Source organism: Prinia subflava, chromosome 12, assembly GCF_021018805.1.
Source record: "Prinia subflava isolate CZ2003 ecotype Zambia chromosome 12, Cam_Psub_1.2, whole genome shotgun sequence".
In the NCBI taxonomy this organism is placed as follows: Eukaryota; Metazoa; Chordata; class Aves; order Passeriformes; family Cisticolidae; genus Prinia; species Prinia subflava.
Genome location: NC_086258.1, coordinates 289,059 through 311,094, shown reverse-complemented (window position 1 = coordinate 311,094; position 22,036 = coordinate 289,059). Strand labels below are relative to the sequence as shown.

Below are 22,036 nucleotides of genomic sequence, written 5' to 3'. Positions count from 1 at the left end.
TGGCCTGGTCATGAATAAAACATCATCTGTGGCCATCCACTCTCTTAAAATCCCAAGCACCAACGCCACACCAGCACACTCAGCAAAGGGAGGATGAGCAGATGTATATCTTGGCCCTCTCCAGCCTGCTGCCGTCTGAGCGAGTCAGTAAAGCAGATGCATTTCTTTCTGTTCCCATTTCCTTAGCAGGATCCCACCGATACCTGGCTGCCTTAGACAGAGCCTGGCTAAGCCTGAACACCAGCAGGTTCAAGGTATGGGCTGATGGAAGGATGCATCCATCTCTGGAGCAGGCAGAAGAAACGTGGTGGTCACTGGTGCTCAAAGACCCTACACAATAACCTCACAAAGCCCCCCCAAAATCATTGAAATGTATGGGGGGTCACACACCAAGAAACCCCATTGACTCCTTCCACATCCCCCAGCTAAAACCATCACCGCCACAATGGGCCCCGCTCCTACAAAGGGGCCGGTTCAAAGTCAACGTCTCCCTTTCCCTCCGTCTGTATGTGAAAGGACCAGGAATGCTTTTGAGGGCCGGGGGGGGGGGTGGGGGAGGGAAAGAGAGGCCGAGGGGGGGAGGGGGGCCTGGGAGGCTTCCCAGGGGGATGGAGAGAGAAAAAGTAGGTTGGCAGGAGGAGGGGGGGGTCCAGCCTGGGAACAATAAATCAAAGGGAAAGGGAGTTACTACCCAGCCAAGGAGCTTCTGAAGCCCTGGGCCGCAGCAGGAGCCCGGGAGGAGCAGGGCTAATGGCTGCCATCGGGGTCCCGCAGAGAGATTTCCTCTGCCCGCTGGCAGTGGGGCAGGCAGCGGCACAGCAGGCAGTGGGCAGGTCTGCCTGCACAGCACTGGGTCCAGCATCCCCGCAGCATGGTCCAGGTAGTCTCCTGGCAGATTCAATCCAGCGCCTGCTGGGGAAGGTGTTTCACTACTCTGGGCATGGGACCCCCACCCGCCAGAAGCCACAGGGCTCACTCAGGGCTGCCCATGTCCCCTCTGACAAGGTTTTTGAATCCTTAGTTCATTTTCCTGGGACTGCCCTCTCTCCTGGGGTAGTCTGGCACAACCAGGATGGGCAGCCTGGTACATGTCCTGCCAGGCATCAGAAACAGACATTAATTCCAGCTCATCCACCGGGACATTTTTTTCTTTAGAAGAATATCATCAAGAGGCTTAGCTGTTCCACTTTCCCTGACATGCAGCAGTGCCATGTGCTGGGCTAGGGGCTGCTGCTGGCATTGTGGACACCAGTCCCTGGGTGCCAGTCCCTGGATCCCAGTCCCTGTATGCCAGCCGTGGGTATGAGTCCCTGTCTGCCAGCCCTTGGGTGCTTGTCCCAGGCATCTCCCCCTGCGTGCCAGTCCTTGGGTTCCAGCCGTCTCGGGGGCCAAAGCAAGTGCTTCACAAACATCATCAAGCACCATCTCCAGTTCCCCCGCCCACAGCCCCATTCCCATCCCGCCGCGGGGGAGGCTGCTCCAGCCTATCTCCTCGCCATATCTCCAGTGCGAGACGGCACCAGCTCCCGGTAATTTGGGTTAATAAACAGGCAACACTGTCGGCAGCGGATCACTCCCTCCCTTGCTCCGGCTGCGATCACGGGGTGCTGGCAGAAGGAGCATCCCTCTCCCTGCTCCAGATGAGGTCACGGAGTGCTCACACTCTTGGTACCTGCCTGTAAGCAGGAGCTGGCATCGGGCAGAGCCAAGCAGAGGCTGATGTGGTGGCAATGTCAGGGTCGGGAAGGTTCCCGGTGCTGAGCCAAGAGGAAAGGAAAGGGGAAATGACTGGAGCTAGCCATTGTGAAGGGCATTATGAAAAGAAAGTCTATAAGATAGAGAAAATATGGAGCGTGCTTCATTGTGGAGCCGATGGACACGATAGTTGGGGCTGCAATTGCTTCCCTGGCAGCACACCCGAGTTCTGGGGCCCCAGGGACAGACACGCCTCTGAGCCACCCTTCTCTGCAGAGTGAGTAAGAAGAGAGGACTGGTGAGACTATTAAGGGGTGCCGGGGGACTCAGCTCTGTCAATGCTCCCCAAGGAGCTAAGGCTCAGTCAACAAGACCAGGCATCAAGAGGGGCAAGAGGTGATGGTCAAGCCCTGGACCATCCCTGCTGCTGCACGATGACACCAGTATCACGCGGCATGTCCTCTGTACTGAGGACAAGTGGCTGCCGCAGCTGGATAAGATGCCCTCACACCAGTCCCTGGCCCCGGTTCATGGCGCCAGTAGCTCCCCAAAGCTATTCCCTTTCTTGTCTAGGCTCTGCAGCTCGGGAGGTTCCCAGGTGGGAAGACCCCGTGGCTGCTGCTGCCCTAACACTGGCGGGGCGCCCCCGAACAGCGTGGGGCCGGAGGGGAGCGAGGGACGTGGGTCTCCTCGAGTCCCTCGGGACCGGAGGGGTTTGAGGCCCCATGGCAGGATCGGTGTCCTCCCCCTCTCTGTCCCAACGGGGCCGCCCCGTCCACTTCTCCGCCGGCGCTGGGTGCGGACAGGAGCAGCCCCCTCCCATCGCACCTTTCCTCCGTGCCCCCCGCCCCCCTGGAGGATCAAGTTCACGCCCGACCCACCGATGCAGGGCCCAATGGGGCCGGGGCCCATCTCCATCCGGCTCGGCCCGGCCCCGCCACTCTCAGAGGCCCCGGCGGCGCCGCAGCAGGGAGGCAGCGGCCGGCAGCCCCCGCATGTAGCCCTAGGGCAGCGGGCGGCGGGCAGCATGTTCAGCCCGGACGGGGGGCTGCCGGCCGCCCCCTTCGGCCTCCTGACCGACGCCGGACCTCCCTTCCCCCGCGGCAGCTTCGACGGGGCGCCCGCGCAGCCGCTCTTTTTCCCCTTCTCCGCCACTGCCGAGCCCGAGCCCACCCGCGACCCGCCGCCGGCCCGCGCCTGGCTGCCCCCGCCCGGCCCCGTGCCGCCCGCCAAGGCGGAGGCGCGCCCGGGCCGGCCCTGCAGCCAGCCCGAGCCCGAGCCTCGCACCGCCGCTTGCTGCGGCCCGGCCTGGCCGCCCCCGCCCTGGGCCGGCCCTGCGCCCTCCGGCCCCACCGCCCTGCCCGGGCCGTCTTTCCATGGCCCGGCCGCCCCTGCCTTCCCTGGCCCCCAGCTCTGCCCAGCCGCGGTGCAGACGGGCTCCGGCGGCCCCTCGGGGCTGGGCAGCAGCGGCAGTTCCAGCGGCGCCGCCAGCGAGGGCGGACACTCCAGCGACAGCGGTGAGGAGGTGAGAACCGACGGGACGGGGATGGGGCGGGCTGCCCTGCCCCGCTCCCGCCGTCCGCACACAGTGTGACCCTGGGGCTTTCCTCCCTGTCCGGAGCCGTGCTTCGCCGCCCCGTCGGCAGGACCTGCCCGGCTGCTCTCGTGTACCGCCGAGATGCCGCCGGTGCCACCTGTCCGGCCCCACCGTTGGGTGCCCCCGGGAGAAGCCCTGACCCGGCGCTGGGGATCATCCCGCATGTGTCAGACTTTCTGTAGGGGGAGAGCCCTGGGGAGGCTGCTTTGGGGTAAGGTAGGGGGTTTTGGAAACTCGGGAGAGAAGCTTCCCCTACGCGATGCGGCGGGGCGGTCACAGGTAGCGATGCCGGAGGCCGGCTCCGGGCGGTCACCGTAGGGCGGTCACCGAGGGCTCCTGGCCAGTCCCTCCGGTCGGCTGCGTCCCCGGCCGGCGCTGCCGGAGTCCCACTGAAGTCTGCTGGGGCAGACAGAGCACGGAGATGAGGGGGGGAGGAAGACGGAGGCAGCAAGGCTGGTTCCTGGCACGATTGAATTTGTGATTTGCGCTTGTTTTTAGTATTTCTCAATGTTGACGTGTCACAAGCTTGCCTCGGGGACAGCAGCGGCGGCCGATGCCGGGGGCTGGGCCCTGACGGGGTTTGGGAGGATTTGCAATGCCGCTAGCGGGTCCGAGCTGCGGAAGGTCCCACGCCACGATCGATGCGTGTGTGTCCTAGGACCGCAACCGGCCGCGCTGGGTGGGAAGTGGTATTGAATGGCGTTCTCTAGCTACGGGACGGTGATGCAGGATGGCATCCCTCCTTTGTGGGAGGGATGCTCCGAGTTTACCGGTGTCGATTTACCCCAGAAACTAATAGCTGTGGCTCGGTGACAGGAAGAACTCCTGGAAGACCTGAATCCCCGGTGTAAACGTGGAAACTGGGTAAAAGGCTTCCAAATGGCCCCGTAGAGGCTGAAGGCTGTGCGGCAGGAAGGTGGGAAGCGCCTTGGTAGCCGCTTGCCAGAACGGAAAAGCTTGCTGGTGGCAAAGAGGTGCTTAAATCTCACGCGGCTCACAGGCGCTCTTGTCCCTCCCTGCACGGGAATCTTTTCCCTGCTCCGGACGCAGGTGGGAGAGCGACTGGTGAGCCCGAGAGCTATGGGAAAGTAGCCCACGCCGCGGGAGAACTGAACGTCCCCGTGCGCACGTGTCGTGGGATTACAGAGAATGGGGCAAATCTGGGAGTCAGCCAGTGTGGATCATCGGTGCTGCCTTTTGCCAGGCCAGGAAGGCGCGAGCCAGAGGACAAAGGGAACATTTCCAGGGGGTGTTGAGGCAGAGCTCCTCTTGGTGCCGTTGTGCTATCCTTGGCCGCCGCGCTAGATTAGGTTTAGCTGAGCAGTGTGCGTGGTCGGGGTGGGTCCTGTGTGAGCCTAGGCGGTGTCAGTGCTGCTGAGGGCTCAGCCGAGCCGTCTTCTGCTGTTGTTCTTCGGAGACCCCGACAGACCCTGGACCCTGGGTGCGAGTTGTCCCTTCTCAGTGTCTTTCTGTCCCTGCCAGGATACGCCAACCTCAGGAGAGCTGGAGCAGTTCGCCAAGGACCTCAAGCACAAGCGCATCATGCTGGGCTTCACCCAGGCTGACGTGGGGCTGGCGCTGGGTACACTCTACGGTGAGGAGGAGGGCCCTTGAGTTCCCCCACAGCCGATGGGAAGGGAGAGGCCCGGGAGGGGTTTGGAATCACCCGAGCTAATAATTTCTGCTCCTTAACGAGCCACAAAGGAGGCATCAAGCACCAGTCCCGGACGGGACTCCTGGAAGAGTGCTTGTAGATCTGCGGTGAGCTGGAAGGTTCGAACTCACAGGGAACTTGATTAAAATGGCTACAGTTGCTTTTTGAGATGCGTTTCAGGGCTTTAAATCCCTGTTTAAGGAACTAGGAGAATACCTTTCCTGGTCTCCCAGGAATAGGGCAAGCTTGGGGGTAGTAATCCTGGAGGGCTGCTGGCGAGGGAAGCTGTGTGGTGTGTAATGCCCTGCCTGCCTTGCCTGCACAGGAAAGATGTTCAGCCAGACGACCATCTGCCGCTTCGAAGCTCTCCAGCTCAGCTTCAAGAACATGTGCAAGCTAAAGCCGCTGCTGCAGCGCTGGCTCAACGAGGCAGAGAACACGGACAACATGCAAGAGGTGCAGGGCGGAGGGGGCTGGGAGCTGAGTACCTGCAGGCCCTGAAACCACAGATTCTCCTCCCTCAGCCACATGCTTTCAGGGAGAGAAGAGGGGAACAGAAGGCATCTTGTGCCATAGCACCGCACCCTCTTGCTGCATGGCTCGAGTCTGACTTAAGGGCAAACCACTGGGTATCACTTTCTGCCAGACTGGGGGATGAAGCCAAATCCCTTTGCAGACACCTTGTGATTAAGGCAGCTCCCATTTTGGGCCAGCCAGGTCCTGCTGGAATCTCAGACAGACTGAATGTGCAGCTTGCTACTCCCTGGGGAACCCTCGGGGGGATGCAGAAAGATGTATCCAGCCTCACTGCTGGCAGTGCTGGGACACTGGGAATGGCCCCAGTCACAGTGGAATGATGCTCAGTGGAGAGTCACAGGGATACAATCTGTGCCCCAAGCTCTGTAGCCAACTATGTGTATCCCAGGCCTGATGGAGCCTCTTCCACTTGGTAACCAAAGATATTCCCTCTCTCATTCCCAGATGTGCAATGCAGAGCAAGTACTGGCCCAAGCCCGGAAGAGAAAACGCAGGACCAGCATCGAGACCAACGTAAAAGGGACACTGGAGAGCTTCTTCCGCAAGTGTGTGAAGCCCAGTCCCCAGGAGATCTCCCAGATTGCGGAGGACCTCAACCTGGATAAAGATGTAAGTTCAGAAGGTGGGGAGGATGGGTGCCCAAATGGCACCAGCTTCTGAGCACCTGCCAGTTTGATACTTAAGCTCAGAAGAGAAATGAAATATACATGGAGAGATGTAAATAACTGCCCTTTAGCTCTGCCAGACAGTTAGGATATAATATGGCTCATCAATATGAAAAAGAAAAACCCACTTGGTTCCAGAGAAGACTTTTGTTCACAGATTAAATATTTAAAACTTAAGAGAGACAAAAATAGTTCCCAGACCCAACTACAAGGATCTGTGTTTGTGTATATGTACATAAATATATGGAAGTAATCCTATAAAAGTAATCCTTTGATACTAATTCATCTCTGAAGAAGCTAATTTTTGATCCCAAGAACCCACATGGAATGTTACAGTGTTTTTCTTCTGAAGTGGAAATGCACCAGAAGAGAGACAACAACACACTAACAATACTCAAATTCGCATACTGGCTTCATCTGGCTATGCCACCAGCCTTTGGAGAGGAACCTTTCTTTCCATTTTTTTATCTTTTTTATTTACCATTTGCCATTTCTGTCATCTCTTGACTCTGGAAGCAGTGGGAAAGTGGTCATGGCTGAAGTTTGTTTGAGCTGAGCCTAGCAAGGAGTTGGAACAGATAGGGGCCTGCACTGGCAAGTTGAGGTGCTGTGGAGATGCCACCAGCAGAAAAGTCTCCTTGTCACCCACATGGCATGCCTGAGAATCCCCCCCCTCACCCTTCTCTGTCTCCCTTCCCATAGGTGGTCCGGGTCTGGTTCTGCAACCGGCGTCAGAAAGGCAAACGGCTGCTGCTGCCCTACGGCAACGAGGCAGAGGGAATGATGTATGACATGAACCAGCCCCTGGTGCCCTCCACTCTGCCCATCCCAGTGACGTCCCAGGGCTACAGCCTGGCGCCCTCCCCTCCTGTTTACATGCCAACCTTCCACAAAGCCGAGATGTTTCCGCAAGCGCTGCAGCCTGGGCTCTCCATGAGTAACAGCGGCCACTGAACCAGGGCCTGTGGGCTCACTGCAGGTGGGCTGGTACTCTGGGGCAGCCCCCCTTGCCCTGGGCTCCTACAGGCACAGCTCTGCTCACTGGGCTGATGTGTGGGGCTTTTGGGGTGTGAGGGCCTGAGAGCATGGCCCAGGGATGGTGTCTGCTCCCTGCAGATGTTCCCAGCCCTTCCCTGTTATGTGAGCTTACTGGTTCCAGCAGCATTGGCCCTCCTCTGACCTCTCCTGGGGGCAGCTCCTCCTGTCCCACTGCACCCTCTGAAGCCCCATGTGCCCAGGGCTCTTGAGCCCATGCCTGGCCCCAGCCCAGCCGCTCTCCTGCGAGATGCAGAAAAAAGTATTTTTTAGATTTTGGGAAGGGTGGGGGGAGGGGTGGTTTTTGGTTTTTGTTTTTTTTTAAGGTTTTTTGTTGTAGTTTTTTAAATGGAAATTTTTTTGTAGTGATCTAGTTTCCCAGGTGTCTTCTGCCCTGTCATGTAGAGCAGGGCTGGGGTGCCATGCCCAGAGCCAATGGCCCGGTGGCTCTGCCCACCTTCCTGGGTGGCCAGGATCAGCCAAGAGCTGGGACAAGAGGAGAAGGTGAGACCCCCACCACCCCTCATCCTGTGGCACAAGAGAGCTTCACCCCTTTGTGGGGCAGCTGATAAAGGCTTGTTAGGGTTGAGGGGATCCTCCTCAGTGCTTTGTGCCCACCATCACCCCCAGTCCTCCAGGCCGCCCCTAGTCTCCAGCCTCTGGCACCCCCAGTCCAGCTGCCCAGAGATCACCTTTCCCTGGAGGGCCCAGCCCAGTGGGCCTGCACCACCTTGTCCATGCTGCTAGCATCCCATGCCTTCCAGCCTGCTGTAGTTAATGATGATTTTCAAATTTTTTGTCCTTAATCACATTCCCTCTGGCAGTGAAATAAATATCAAAGTTCTTTGAGGCAAGAAAGAGTTAACCCTTTCCTTGCCTTCTTTGCATCCCTGCACCTACAGCCCAGCAGTTGAGGTTTGGCTGCATGCAGGGGCACAGCAGGGCTGGAGCAAGGCTCCCTAAGAAGGTGGACTTGTCCCCATCATGCCAGCAACACTCAGCTCTTGGTTGCCTGCAGCTTGGCTTCCTTCCACAACTGGTGGCAGCTTGGCCCTGGAGTGGCGTCAACTTGTCAGGTCTGTTGCCCCCCAAAGCAGAGGTGGTCAAAAGTATAGGGAGAAAGGTTGTCTTCCACTCAGTTTAAGCTTCTGGTTTGCTGTAGCTGTTTCTGGGAAGGTTGGCAGCAGTGTGAGCTTGCTTGTAGGTTGCTCCAGCTGCTGCCAGGGACAGAGAAGGACTAAGGAAGATGTAGTAGAGTTTGCAGTGAAGAGGTCTGGAACACTGGGGCTGTTCTCATCTGTGTGGTGCTGACAGGGGAGGAATAAATGTTCCCCATGTGCCATCCAGCTGAGGCAGTCTCTGGTGGGGTGATAACACCCCAGCCATGTAGGTCCATTGGACACTGGGAGCTGAGCTGCTGGGAGCAAGGATGTCTGGGCAATGGCCCTTTTTCCCACCACACTTATTTTGGTTTGTCCCCAGTCCATTCTCTCAAGGGTCCTTCTGAGCAGAATGAAATCCCCAACCAAACCTGCAGGGAATCTTCTGGAAAGCCCAGTTTTCAGTTTGATAGCTGATAGCTTTGCTCTCTAGGGCTGCCTGGAATAGGGGCACTGAAGGCAGCTTCTCGCAGGGCACCTTGGGACCCTGCAGAGGGCTTGGCTGGGCTAGATTCCAGCCCTATGGGGTGGGGCCCCTCTGCATCCCTGCTTACTCGCCAGAGCCTTGTACTTGCTTGCCCACAGGGGCACAGCTGTGTGTGGCATCCACCGGAAACTGCCCCCCCCCCCGATGTTGCTGCCCAGTGTTGCTTGGCACTTAGTGGGTGCAGGAGGCTGGCAGGGTCAGGAGCAGAAATCTGAGACAGATGTAATCTCCCAGAGTTTTGCTCCTTTCCACATTTCCACTTTGGTTTTGTGCATGCAGCCACGCAAGAGCTGCAGCCCACCATGAGACGCCCACATCCTGCTACACTGGTACCTCCTGCCCATGAGTACCCAGCATCTGTCTGTGGTCACCCATGGCCCCTCCTGTTCCACTTCTGGTTGACCCAGAAAAAAACAAAGCGGAAATCGGAAGCCACAGAACTCAGAAGAGCACAGTGTGCCCATCCAGCTGCCACCTCACCAGGGCTGTGCCAGGGGAGGGATGTCCCTCTGCTGACTCTCAGTCCTGCTGGGCACCCGGCAGCTTGCAGGGTGGCAGAGGTGGGGTTTGGTGACTTCAGGGCCACAGGGTAAGAAAACTGGAAAGCAAACTTGGGGCAAAAGGAGTTGTTTATATCAAGGGAGTTAAAGGCACTGAGTAGGAAGGAGTTGTTTATATCAAGGGAGTTAATGGCACTGAGGGGCAAAGAGCAAGGTGCAGATGGAGCAGTCACGTCTTATCCTGGTTCTGTCACTTAATCCCGACATCACCGCTGATCCCAGATGGATATTTCCGCTTGCAGTGCCCATGGTGCAGGGTTTCCCCAGTGCAATGTGTGCATGTGCAAGTTGCCCACGGGATTGGCTTTGCTTCTGGGTTGTGCAAGCCTCTGCAGGCTGTCAGCTCACTGGCTTCCTGTCACAGCAGGGAGGGAGTGACAAGCCACAGTGTCCCTCTGCCTGCCTGGCTCTGAGAGCATTTGCTGTCCTGTGGCTCCCCACTGACACAGTGACACCCATGGCTCAAGGGTGGGGGACAGAAAAAGGGTGCTGCTGGGAAGAGGGAAGGTAGATACTGTCCTTCCTCCCTGGCCATGGGGTAATAGAGCCCTGAGCCACCCACCACCCCCCTGCCCTGCCCACACCATATACACAGCCTCTGCAGCAATGTGCCACTTATTCTCACAGCACCCTCTGGTCCTGCCAGCACCCTGGCAAGGTATTCAGTGTTGGGTCAGGGTGATAAGTCCTGTTTCACAAAAAATGAAGTCATGGGGAATTGCTTGAAAGTTGCAGTGTGGCAACAGCTGGGTTGGGAGGAGAGTGAGGGCTCCTGTTCTTGCTCCACATCTTGTGTACAGGTGGGTGCCTCATCCACTTCCCACCTGTGCCTGCACTCATCCCAAAGGTCCCATCACACTAGGAGTTGAACCAGCTCTGCAGGTCAGGATAGATGTGGCCATGGGGCAGGCGGGGGTATGCTGTGCAGATGGCACAGATCCGCTCCCTCCAGTCAGTGTAGAGCTTCACACTGAACCTCCTCTGCCAGGCAAAGAACTGCTGGTAGCGGCTGGAGTTCATGGTCTTCAGGAAGGTGGCCAGCTCCTCCAAGGAGCCAAAGTCATTGACATGGATGAAGGAGTCTGCAGGAACAAACTGCTCATAGTTGGCCCTGGGTGGCCCCAGCACCACAGGCACAGTGCCGGCCAGCAGTGAGTTCCTCCAGAGTTTCTCTGTGATGTAGTCCCGGTGGATGGAGTTCTCAAAGGCCAGGTAGAACTTGGACTTGGATATTGTTGGCAAGAGACAGTCCTTGCAGAGGGGTTTGTTGTTAGCTTTCCCATATATATTCACATGGAGGTATTTGGAGAGGTTTTTGTAGACTTCAGCTCTTTTCTGAGTCTTGTGGTAATTGCTGATAACCCAGGACACCAAGTTGGTCTTTGCAGGGATGTTCACAGTAGCTGACCGGTTGGGCACAAGCTTCCCATAGGGGATGAAGATGTCTGAATCCTGTCTGTAGGTCATCACCCAGTTGAAAGTCTGGTTCCATGCTGCTAGAGCTCTAGTGTTGGAGGGGGACTCCAGGGAGACCCATATCCAGTTCTGCCCCGGCAGCCTCTCCTTGGGCAGTTTGTCCCGGCCAGGCTGGAGCCTGGAGTGGGGGAAAACCACCACATTGGCCTTGTGAAGGAGCTGCCGCTCTGTGGTGAGCTGGCAGCCTGTGATGCTGTACAGCTCATGGCACACGTCTCTGCTGACACTGGGGACCTGCTTGGAGGGCCATTCCCACACCAGGATCACCAGTGGCTCCCTGTGTTTAGAGTCTTTTCCAGAGCCCTTGGAGGGGTTGAGGAAGAACCTCAGGTTCCAGAGGATGGTTATAAACACCCCGGCAGTGACCAAGGCCTTCACACCAGGCCGGCCCCATGGTGACCATCGCAGTGGCAATGCCCAGGGCATGCTGGTGGGTTGGCTGTCACCTCATCAGGTGACGGAGCTGACACCTGTGAGAGAGAAGCGGCCATCGAGGGCCATCAGCTCAGCTTGCCTGGAGCGAGGGGTGATGGGGAGGCACTGTGGCCAGAGTGGCCAGCGAAAAGGCTCCTTTGTGAAGCCTGGGCCTCAGCATCACCCCAGGACCCTCTGCTTCCCTGTGCCACAGAGTTCCCCATGTACGTGGCCTTTGTTCATGCTCTTGCAGTCTCTGGTGACCTTTGGGGGAGCACAGATGCTTCTGGGAGGTGCAGAGCTGATGGAGAGTAGTCACCTGTGCCCCTCTGCCCCACCTTGTTGGCCCCCACTACAGGCAGTCCTTGCTTGCTCTGTGCCTCAGTTTCCCCACCTGACACACAGTCTCAGTCCTCACTTCTTGCTTTGCCCAGAATAGGTCAAACCTGATATGCAGCCAGCCTTGTCACTGCTGTGCACCAAAGAACAAGAGGGAACCAGTCCCATCCCAGTCCCATCTGAATAGCCCCATGGTGAGACCATAACTGCAAAATGGGGTGACTGACTCTGAAGTCCAAAACTCTGCTGAGGGCGGAGTTTCGCAGTGTCCTGCCTAAGAAGTGCCTGCTCACCCCAGCATTCTCCTGTAACAATGGCAAAGCAATTCCCAGGTTCAAGGTGCCCTCCCTAGGTCAGGGTGCACTCCCCAGTCCCTAAGGGCATCAGGTGCCCCAGCAGGCTGGGAGCTCATAGCTTCAGTGCCCCAAACACTCACATTTTATATTTAGGATGTCACAGATGGCCAGTGCCCCACTGTGTAGGCACAGAGGGGAGGAAGGACAGGGATAGCAAGGAGGACAGTGCAGCACCTAGGGCTGCCACTGGTGGGAGTCAACTTGCAGACACATGGGCCCCCCAGCTGTGGAATGCTCACCCTGCCAGGGTGCCCATCTGCCTGCCTCGGGCTTCTGTGGTTCAACCAGCAGCACTCCTGGAAGCAGAGCAGTGGCAGAGGTGGAGAGGGGGATGGTTGGCTGCACCAGCCACCAGCTTAAGTCCCCTCTGGAGAGCTGATCCCACTGCAGAGCTCAGAGCATTCAGGACCAAAGGTGGTTTCCACAAAAAGGGAAACCTCTGGAAACATGATTGCCTGAGAAACATGAGTCCTGCTGTCAGCTGGGGCTGAGCCAGTCCTCCAGTATTCCAGTCTCCTGGAAAGCAGTGCCCTACTTTCCCACCCACCCCAGCATTGCAGCTTGGCTGCAGAAAGTCCCTCATACTGGCCTGCTCCATCTGTCCAGCTAGAATACATGAGCTAAGTTTAAGCTCCAGACAAATCTGGCATGGGAAGCAGAAAGGGCTAGGAAAGCTTTGCTGGTTCCCTGCACTACACATCAGTGCTGCAGGTCTCTGTCCCCAGCAGTGGAAATGTTGCTCCTGTTTTGGGAATGTTGCCCCCATTTTCAGGATACTCTGACAGGGAACCCCCTGCTTTAGCAGTGGCAGGGCCCACCCCATTTCTCAGCCCCTCTCCCCTTGGTGGTCATTAATGTTGAACTCAGACTTACTGCGATAGATGTGTGCGAGGTGCCAGGTGCGTCTGCCTGGGTGCTGCTGTGCTGGGCTGGGGCACTCGAGGACTTCCTCTTTTTTTCAGTTTTGCCTTGTGCCAGCCTCACAGCAGGTCCTTCCTGCCCCATGTATCAGCTGGCACACCCTACTGCCAACACTTCCCCTGCACTGGGCTGGGGGGTGGGTACCCTGTGACTGGGTGGGTGCCCCATAGTTGGGTGAGTACCTTCTGGCCAAATGGGCACCCCATGGTGGGTGCATGGCCAAAACAAGCTGGGTGCCCCGTGGCTGGATTAGTGCCATCAGCCTTGACAAGGTGCCACCCATCTGCCACCCGCAGCTTGGTGGCAAACAGGATACCAACTCCCACTGACTCATCCTGAAACCATCAACTAACAGTCCTGAAGTGCTACTGAGCCCCAGGCACTGTCCTGCCCGGGATGTTTCCTGCCAAAAGGGGAAGCAGGCACATGTGAGTCTCAGCAGTGTGTGCACTGAGAGCTGCCTCCTCTGCCCCTGCCCCAGTTCTGCCCTGCTCCCAGTCTGGCTCAGTTGTGTCCTTTGCTGGCATTTCTGTTCAGAACCCAAGTCTCCAAGAAAGCCCTGGCAGGCAAAATGAGATGGGGAAACTGAGGCAGAGGCAAGGAGGGGAGCATCGAGTTGTGCAGCATTGTCCCTGAAGCTGGCAAGGGTATGCCCTATGTCTTGGTACACACAGAGCTTGGAACAGGGTCCAAACTTCTCCCTGGGAGTTCTAAGGCTGCTCCAGTGCCCCTGGGATGTGCACCCTCATTCCTGCTGGCTGCCAGCCTCTTGGGATCCTTGTTGGGCACAATGCCATGCCACCATGCCACGGTGTAGCAAGGCTCTGTGGTTTCAGTGACACTCCAGAAGTGCAGCCCCAAGGGAGGGTGTTCCTTCTTCCGCAGCCATGTCCATTTCCTGTTATCTTTTCTCACTCCTTTTCTGCATTTCTTCCCCTGTATGATTGAAAGCCCAGATACCACAGTCCATGGGCACCATTCCCAGCCTTCCCTAGCCCTCCAGCTGTGGGCAGTAGTCCCTGCCTGGCTGGAGCATTCAGCATCATCCCGCTGCTGTCCCATAGCCTGAGAGTCCAGGGCCACATAGGGGGCCATAGGGGAGCCCTGGGGCCATTCCCCTCCATGGAGGACAGCACTGGGGACAGCATTTCCACAGGGTATTCAGGATGGCTGGTAAAGCAGCAGGGAGCTTCTCCTTGGCACTTAATAGCTGTCATGTGCGGGTGTTGCCCCAGGACACCCTGTGTGCAGGGACAAATGCCCTGGGAGGACTTCAGCCAGTGGATCCAAACACCCTGACTCTGTGACCCGAAGGACATGGCTCTGAGCAAGGCAGGGAGCCAGGGCGGGTGCTGCCAGAGAGGGATGGGCAGAGATCAAGGCCAGAGGCCAGGTCATGAGACCATCAAGAACGCTGGACAGCACCAGCACAGAGCAAGGAGATGTATGTGTGGGTAGTGCCACCTGCAGATGACTTCACACAGAGACAGGGGCTTGGCCACCCTGCAAGGAAGTCTCTGGAGAGGTGCTCAGGGGTCCATGTTCCCACGTCTTCAGGACCCTTGGTCCGTGGGCCACAAAGTCTTTGGAGCTTCTAGCCCATGGAGGCATTGGGCAAGTGAGTCCTTGGGCTTCAGGCACTGGGTCCTTGGAGATTTGCCACTGTGTCTCCAGGGCTGTGCGGCCCCGTGGCTGGGTCTGTCCCTTGCTGGCTTCTTGGGGTTTCCATGGCCATGCCAAACAGAAGAGCAGCTGTGAAGCTCCCCAAGTCCCCCCAAGGGGCAGCAGGAGGTAAGGTGCAGGAGACCCAGGTCAGGATTTTGGGTCTCCCCACTGTGCTCCTCCAAGCTGGGGACCTACTCTGCTGCAAGACAGGCTTTTCAAGAAGCCTAGGGTGACTGCATCCCTCTTCCAGGGACCTAGTGAAAGCTCAGCTCCCCTCAATTCTGGGCAGCTCTGCTGCCTGTAGCCCTGCCCGCACACCCAGCAAGCCTCCCAAACCAGTTGCCCTCCTCAGGGCATGGAGCTAGGCACACAGTGCCACTCCACCACCACATCACCAGGCATTCCTTTGTCCTCCTGGGCCTCAGTAGTGTTTTGCCCAGAAGTTTGGGGAATAATGCTGCTTTGTGTTGGACAAGGGGAGCTTTTGTTAGTGCTGGGCAGCTGCCAAAGGGCCTGAGCACAGGCACCCTTGGCACCACTGCTGGGGTTGGGGCACACAGAGAGGGAGTCACTGCTCCCAGCTACACTTGGCCCATGAAGCAGCATGGAGAGTGAGATGGTTGGAGAGAGCTGGAGGAAAGGCGAGTGAAGGGGTAGAGAAGGCTGAGGGAGAGCAGGAAGAGGGAGGGACAGGTGGGAAATGGAGAGAACCAGGACAGGGAAAGAGAGGGAAAGAAGGATGGGGGAATGGATGGAAGCAAGGATGGATGGAAAGGAGAAAAGATGGCAGGAAGGAGGAAAAGAAGGAAGAAAGTATGGAAGGAAAGATAGATGGATGGAAAGATAGATGGATGGAAGGAAATATGGATAGGAGGATGGATGAATGGCAGGAAAAAAGGATGGATGGAAGGATGGATAGAAGGAAGAGTGGATGGGATTAAGGAGGAGAGCTGGCCTGGTTCAGTCCTTAATGCTGAGGGCATTCAGCCCTGGGTTCAGAGCTGACAGGAGGTGGCAGCAGGTTGGTCCCTCCAAAAACATCTGTGGACGCCTCAGCACATGTCCCTGGGAGAGGTCAGGCAGGAGCAGGGTGGGCAGCATCCAAGAGCAGAGACAGCCGTGGCACCCTGGTACACACAGCCCGCAGCCATGGGCTAGCCCGTCGTATCCTGGGGGAGCATAAGGGGCAGAAACGCGGAGGTGACCTCGTATGGCTGAGAGGCGGGAGGGCGACGGCTCGAGGGGAGCGACGGTTCCCCGGCCCCTGGGGCAGCAGCCCCGCTCCGAACAGTCAACACCGGGGTCACGGTTGCCAGGATGGGCCGGGCCCGCGCCGCGCTGTGTCGGGGCCGCCGTGCAGGCGGAGGGGGCGGCTCCGGCGGTGCCTTTAAGGGGCGGCCGCCGCGGGCGGGGTTGGTGCTGGTGCTGCGCAGGGTTGGGGCGGGTGTGGCGGAGCCAGGCCCGGGCCGAGGCGGCTTTGCTCTCTCGCAACCCACGGCAAGCAGTAGACGGTGGCCAGGAGGGGATGGTGGTGTGCGGCGGGTGACCGCGGAGCTGAGCACGGCGCGGCCTTTTAGCGGGGCCGGCCAGACCCGACCATGGGGTTCCTGCATCAGCTCCATCTTCTGCTCTGGAAGAACGTGACACTGAAGCGGCGCAGCCCGGTGAGCAGGGGCGGAGGGGGGGCTGCAGCCCCGAGGGGCGAGGCCAGGCCCCGCGTGGAAGTGGTGCTGTAGGGTCCCCACGGTCTCTCGGCCCGGCGGTGTCCGCCTGCCTTGGGCCGCTCGTTCACGAATCCTCCGGCCCGGCGCGCCCCCCGGCCCCTGTGTGGCAGCAACAGTTGGGGCTCTCCGTCTTCGCTGTTGTGTCCGTGGGGCAGCCCGGACCCGGAGGCTGCAGGAGGAGCCCGGGATCGGAGCTGGATGTCGCCCCCCCCCACCCCGGATGGGATCGCTCCCCGAGCCCCGGTGCCTACCGAGTAGAAATAGGTTCTCAGCCCATATGTGGGTCGGAGCCACCGGTCTTCTGTGGGCTGGAGAAAAGGCCGCTTCGCGGGGTTTGGGGCCGGGGGGCTGACGTGTGTCCCTCCCGGGCTGGCACAAGGGGCAAGATGGCATCGTGCTGGGGCCTTGGGGCCGCTGCCACCCTGTCGCAGGCTCCCTGTGTGGGGTCACCCGTCAGCCTTCCGAGGGACCCCGCAGCTGTGGGCAGGGGGTGGGTGCGCGGCCCGAGGGAGCCGGCTATTTTTAGCGGGTGGGGGAGGGGAGCGAGCTGCTGCTCGCAAGCGGGCATCGCTTTTCTCTTCCCCTCCCAAATATCCCGCAGGCCCGATCCTGCTGTTCCTCACCGGCAGCCGCCAGCACCAGACTCTGTGTCCTAGTAGCCGGAGCAGCAGAAGCCCCTCTGACAGGAACAGGGCCGAGCCTGGCACTCCGGGCAGGTTTCTCTGCACCGACAGCCCCGGTGCCCCCAAAATGGATGAGGGGGATGATGCTCTTTGGCTGAGTCATCTCCCCTCTTTACCCTGAGCAGAGCTGCGTGGCCATGGCAGGGGCTGCACCAGACCCTTGCCTGCAAGGATGAGCAGCCTGGCACAGCTGGGCCCTGGCACACACCAGCTGACCTGGCCCTGGCTGCCATGGCCATTGGGTTACAGAGTGGGGTTGCACACAGCTTTTGGAGACCCATTTCCCTGTGACCCTCCCTACCAGCCCTGTGGGCAGCATGGGGATGCAGCACAGGAAGCTGTGGCCAGAGGAGGAGGATGAGGAGCCCAGGCCCCATCACCTCCATGTGTATGGACTGTTACTGGAGTGCCACTGCTGCAGGCAGGGTGGCAGGGTATGGAGCAGCCCCTCCTTGCCCACCCAGTGATGCCGTGAGTGCATGGCGTGCGCAGGGGACCAGCTGTGTGGCAGGATGAGAGCTGGTCCCAGTGCCAGGGGTGCTCATGGATGGATTTGATGCAGTCCCTAGGACAGCTGTGCCCTGAGGATGCGTATGCCCTGTGTATGTCACCTCCTTCCTTGTGCTACTGCTGTGTGTGAATCCCAGAGTCACTTGGTGTCCCTGGTTTGTGCAGGGGCCATCATCCTGCTCACTCCCTGGGAGCTCTGCCCTCTCCAAGCAGTGCTGGGCTGAGCAGCCAGTGCTGGCTGGCCAGGACAGAGCCAGGCCCTGCGTGGTGGCTGTGCCTGGCACTCAGCAGTGGGTTCACCAGTGCAGGTCTGGCCTGGCAGCGGCCACAGATGGATGTTTCAGTGAGAGAAACCAGCTCCCACTGGAGTGATGGTACTGCATCAGTCAGCAGCTGGGGGACTGGAGCAGGGAGGGGGGGCGGGCTGCACTACTAGCCCATTCTCCTGCTGGGTGCTTACCCAGGGGCAGGCAGAGCTGTAGGTTGCTGGGCTTCTCCCAGCCTCAGAGAGGGAATGTAGCTGCCTTTTGGCACAGCTTGGTGCTGCAGGACTCCCCTGGGGGTCAGTCCTTGCCACCATGTGCTCCCCTCCCGGCAATAGGTGGAGTAGCAAATCCAGTGCTGCAGGGTGGGGTGGGAAGCAGAGACTCCAGGTTTGACTGAGGGCTCTGGGCTGGGACTTGAGAGCTGGAGCAGTTCTGTGTTCTGCCCATGAATGTTGGTGGCCTAGGGGCATCCCTGTTGTCCCTGGCAGCAGGGGCTGTTCAGGTGCAGGATTACAGTAGGGTACAGACATGGTTTTGGGACAGACTTTATTCATAGGCACTTGGTGAGAGCTTGGCGAGGCCATTTATAGGTGGGTGATGGGTGTAGCGAGACCTGCAACATGGCCGGGGGATGGCCAGGCACTGTCCCTGGCCACTGGCACCTCTTGTAAGGCCTTGTTCCCAGCCCACGATGGCTTTGGACCTTGCCTAGTGTGGTTGAGCTGTTCTAGGGGCTGCTCTGGGATTTGGCCGAGATTTTATTCTTCCCAGAGCAGAAATTCAGGCAGGAACCCTGGGATGATGGAGGTCTGAGCAGAGCAGCATCGGTGGCTCTTGATGGAGGGAAACCCAGGTTGTGGGGTCCCCTGGGGTGCCCATGGCAGCCCTGGGGATTGCTGGCTGTGCTTTGAGTCTGTTGGGACAGGCACTGTTAAAGGATGGACTCTCCCATGACTTCAGTATTTGGTCTAAACCTGTGTTGGATGTAAAACTAGCTGGTGCTCTCTCAAAAGTCACTACAGGCACAGTCCAGGGTGTTCACCTGCCTGCCCTGAGGTGCTTTGTGCCCATTTATTTGGGATGGGCAGGCAGCCACAGCTGGAGCTCCTAGTGATGGAAATGTCCTGCCAGTTTGCTTGGTCCTGGGGAAGTGTTGCTGGGCAGTTCAAGGCTCTTTTGGAGGACTGGTGGGAGCAGTTCTGTGCTATTTTGGTGCTGCAGCACATTGATGGGGCTCCCTGTGGCATGGGCCCTGGGATGAGGGAAGGAGTATAGGAAGAGCTGACAGCAGTGTGGCTCGATCTGTGCCTTCTGCACTTTGTCCTGAAGAAGGAAAACTCTCCACACAGGAGCTGGCAGATCTGTCTCTTCCCCCTGGCTGGTGGCAGAGAGATGGGGCAAAACTGATGCTGCCAGAAAAAGAAAGGCTGAAATTTGGGGTGCTGGGGGCTGTAACAGTGCCTCTGCTGGGGTGCAGAGTCCCTAGGACCCTGTGCGTGTGGCCCTGCCAGCTCCTGCTGCTGGGGCTGGAAGGATGCTGGTACTGAATGCATCAGTTGGGTACTGCCCTAGCTCTGAGTGCTCTTTGCCCCTTCTTTGTTTGCAGCAGGCGTGGGGAGGGGAAGCATGGGTTTGGTAGGAGTGTGCTGGCCCAGCAGTGTCTCTGCGAGTCCCTGTTGCAACGCAGGGCAGCGGGGGCCACCCACTGCAGAACACCTTCCTCCACAGTGGCTGCTGGCATGACCCTGTGCTCAGGTCAGGCATCTTGTGCCAGTGGGAGGGTGACCCTGTCCCAGTGCTTTGTGGCCTTTGCATAGGGCACTGATGGTGATGTGCCTTCTCAGCCCAGCACACAGGTGCCTGGCTGACATTGCAGGAATCAGGAGAACCGTGGTGGATGTTCCTGGGTCTTCAGCTCAGGAGAATTGTTGACAAACCCCAGCAGGGATTTCTTGCTCCTCTAGCCTCCCCAAGGCAGGACTTCAGTCTGCTGTGCCAGGGCTGTCAGGGGTGGGGATGTGCCCATGCTGGAGGCAGAGGGTAGTGGGACAGATGGACTTAACTGGAAGTGACCAGAGGCAGAGGTGAGATTGGCCAGGCCTTGGTAGGATGGGAGTTGGCAGCCCCTGAACCTGGCCTTGTCTGTTCCTATGGGGAAGGTGACCTTGAGGGTACATCTCAGGCCCACACCTGGGTGGTGACCATCAGTGGGTGTCCATGGTTAGGTCTCCACTGGAGCTGGGTGGCTTAGCCTCAGGCATTTGGGGGCCTATTTTGCCCTCAGAGCTCTCAAGCTCATCTTTTCCAGTGACCATGGCTTTACCTGCCTTTACTTTCTGGCTGTGGGCAAAAGTGGGCATTTAACAGTGATTAAAGTCTGGAGCCATGAAAATGTAAGGTATTTCTGCAGCCTTAAAATGCTATTGGAAAAGTTGGATCCTGCAGGAGCTGAAAGCCCCATCCCTCAGGGTACCTGCAGGCTGCAGGCCAGCACTTATTGCCAGTTCCTGCTGGCACTGGGATTGGCAGAGAGGCTGGCATGGAGTAGGCAACAGCTCCTTTCTCCCATGAGGAGCAGAGGCAGACCCTCCCCTGTCCTCTGGGTGATACGTGCCAGGATTTTGGATGCTGTATGTGATGTTGCTTCACCTGTTTTGGAGGCAATAAACCCCCTTGCAGGTACCAGGCTATGGTAGAGGGGGGCTGACATGGCAGGTTTGGGTGCAGGGGTTGCCAGCTTGAGAGTCGTATTATAGGGGTGCCCAGCCCATGACTGCCCTTCTCCCACACCACGGTGGCTGGAGGCTGTGGGTGTCAGGCATTGCTGGGGGCAGGCAGAAGGGAACCGAGCGAACTTTTGGGTGATGGTGATGAACAGGAAGAGCTGCCTCTGCCTGACCTGGCTGTCCCCACAAGGACAGCCCCCTGGGCTACTGAGACATGAGTGCTGCCACATCCTGGGGACAGCAGTGGAGTGCACAACTGTCTGACCTGACAGCCGTGTCTATGCTGGCCCTGGTTCCAGCACATCCCCCATCTGTCCCAGTGCTGGCTGGAGGGTGGGCACAGTGACACTACTGTGCCGGGCTGGGGTGTTTGCTCTGTTCTGTTTGCACCACTGTCCTTTGGTGCTTACCTGGCCTATTGACCTGGCTGTGTGGGAGCTGTGTGTCACAGCAGGCACTATTGCCTCCTGCTCGGCCTCCTCACAGCCTCTTGCTTCCATCTGACAATGTGGCAGAAGATGGGCATAGGCATTGAATCACTGTCCCAGTGCTCCAGGAAAGACACGTTCCCCTGCCAGGGGCCAACACCCTGCTATGGCACCCACCCAGCTCTGCCTCCCCCCTGGTGGAATTGGGCAGGACCCCAACACCCCTGCCTCCAGCCAAGAGCAGGGCTGAACGTGTGACAAGTTACCCCACTGTCTGTAGGGTGACAGGTGGACACCCAGCACTTGTGCAAACCTGAACAGTACCTATGACCTCATCCTACTCACATCCAACCAGGCTGAAATGAACATGTGGCAGGGGATGTGGAAGGAGTGAATGCTACCACCCAGGAGCTGTCCCTGGCCCCCACAGCCACTGTCACCCAGTACAAGGGCTCCTGGGACCAGTGTCCCACCCTTGGTCCCGCACTTTGTGTGTTGGAGTCCAGAACATCCCTCTGGCGACCCTGGAGGGTTTGGAGACCAGATGGGGTGTCTGGGATCCGTACAAGGGGGTCAGCCAGCCTCACTCAGAGCCGAGGAGGACACTGCTTCTGATCCCTGGCCATGGGGCCCACATTGTACGAAGAATTACAGGCCAAGAGAATTCGAAATAAGTAGTAGTTAGTTAATCACAGAGTGTGAATGTAGAATCTAGGATTTTTAGTATATGGGTTTGAAAAGGCAAGATGGAGGAATTGGAGAGCAGTCCTGTCCTCCTTGTTCTTGTTCTCATCCCCTGTTTTCTGCTGAGTTGGATCACAAGGATTGGTTTAGAGTAGAAATGGCATGTTAACAGAGGTAGTAAGTAGTGGTAAAATTTTGTAAATAAAAAGTACATTGTGGATGGTGGTTGGGTCAGGGAGACCATGCATAAAGCCTGGGACCCTCTGATCCGCCCAGTCTGCCACGTGTCCTGCTCTGCTGGGGATGCCTTGCAGAGCTGAGAAAGAACTAAGAGATAATGAAAGTATAAACAAGTTTGGAGGCACAGACTGGCAGACTCAGTTTGTCTTCTTTGGCTCTGGTGCAGGACCTTGTGAGCAAGAAAAGCTCAAAAACCCTACATACCTCAGGGAAC

At 58.2% G+C, this 22,036-nt stretch overlaps 3 protein-coding genes across 6 annotated transcripts in view; 2 read left to right on the top strand and 1 right to left on the bottom strand.

The window, feature by feature from the left end:
• Window positions 1–596: 596 nt before the first annotated feature.
• LOC134557082 (POU domain, class 5, transcription factor 3-like) lies at window positions 597–7,366 on the top strand. The gene is made up of 5 exons (XM_063409721.1): window positions 597–3,220; window positions 4,775–4,886; window positions 5,272–5,402; window positions 5,928–6,092; window positions 6,851–7,366. Exons 1-5 carry the CDS (start codon window positions 2,195–2,197, stop codon window positions 7,100–7,102), a joined length of 1,686 nt encoding a protein of 561 aa, XP_063265791.1. The 5' UTR covers window positions 597–2,194; the 3' UTR covers window positions 7,103–7,366.
• Window positions 7,367–9,428: 2,062 nt separating this feature from the next.
• FUT7 (fucosyltransferase 7) lies at window positions 9,429–13,375 on the bottom strand. Its single transcript, XM_063409720.1, has 2 exons — window positions 12,849–13,375; window positions 9,429–11,336 (listed from the first exon to the last, which is right to left on the bottom strand). The coding sequence occupies exon 2, from the start codon at window positions 11,290–11,292 to the stop codon at window positions 10,249–10,251; it is 1,044 nt and encodes a 347-aa protein (XP_063265790.1). The 5' UTR covers window positions 11,293–11,336; window positions 12,849–13,375; the 3' UTR covers window positions 9,429–10,248.
• Window positions 13,376–15,966: 2,591 nt separating this feature from the next.
• ABCA2 (ATP binding cassette subfamily A member 2) overlaps window positions 15,967–22,036 on the top strand; it is a 35,671-nt gene continuing 29,601 nt past the window's right edge. For all 4 annotated transcript variants that reach the window (XM_063409246.1, XM_063409245.1, XM_063409248.1 and 1 more), the window contains exon 1: window positions 15,967–16,225. In XM_063409246.1, the coding sequence (XP_063265316.1) occupies window positions 16,160–16,225 (66 nt within the window). In that variant the 5' untranslated portion in view covers window positions 15,967–16,159. The remainder of the gene's footprint in view (window positions 16,226–22,036) is intronic.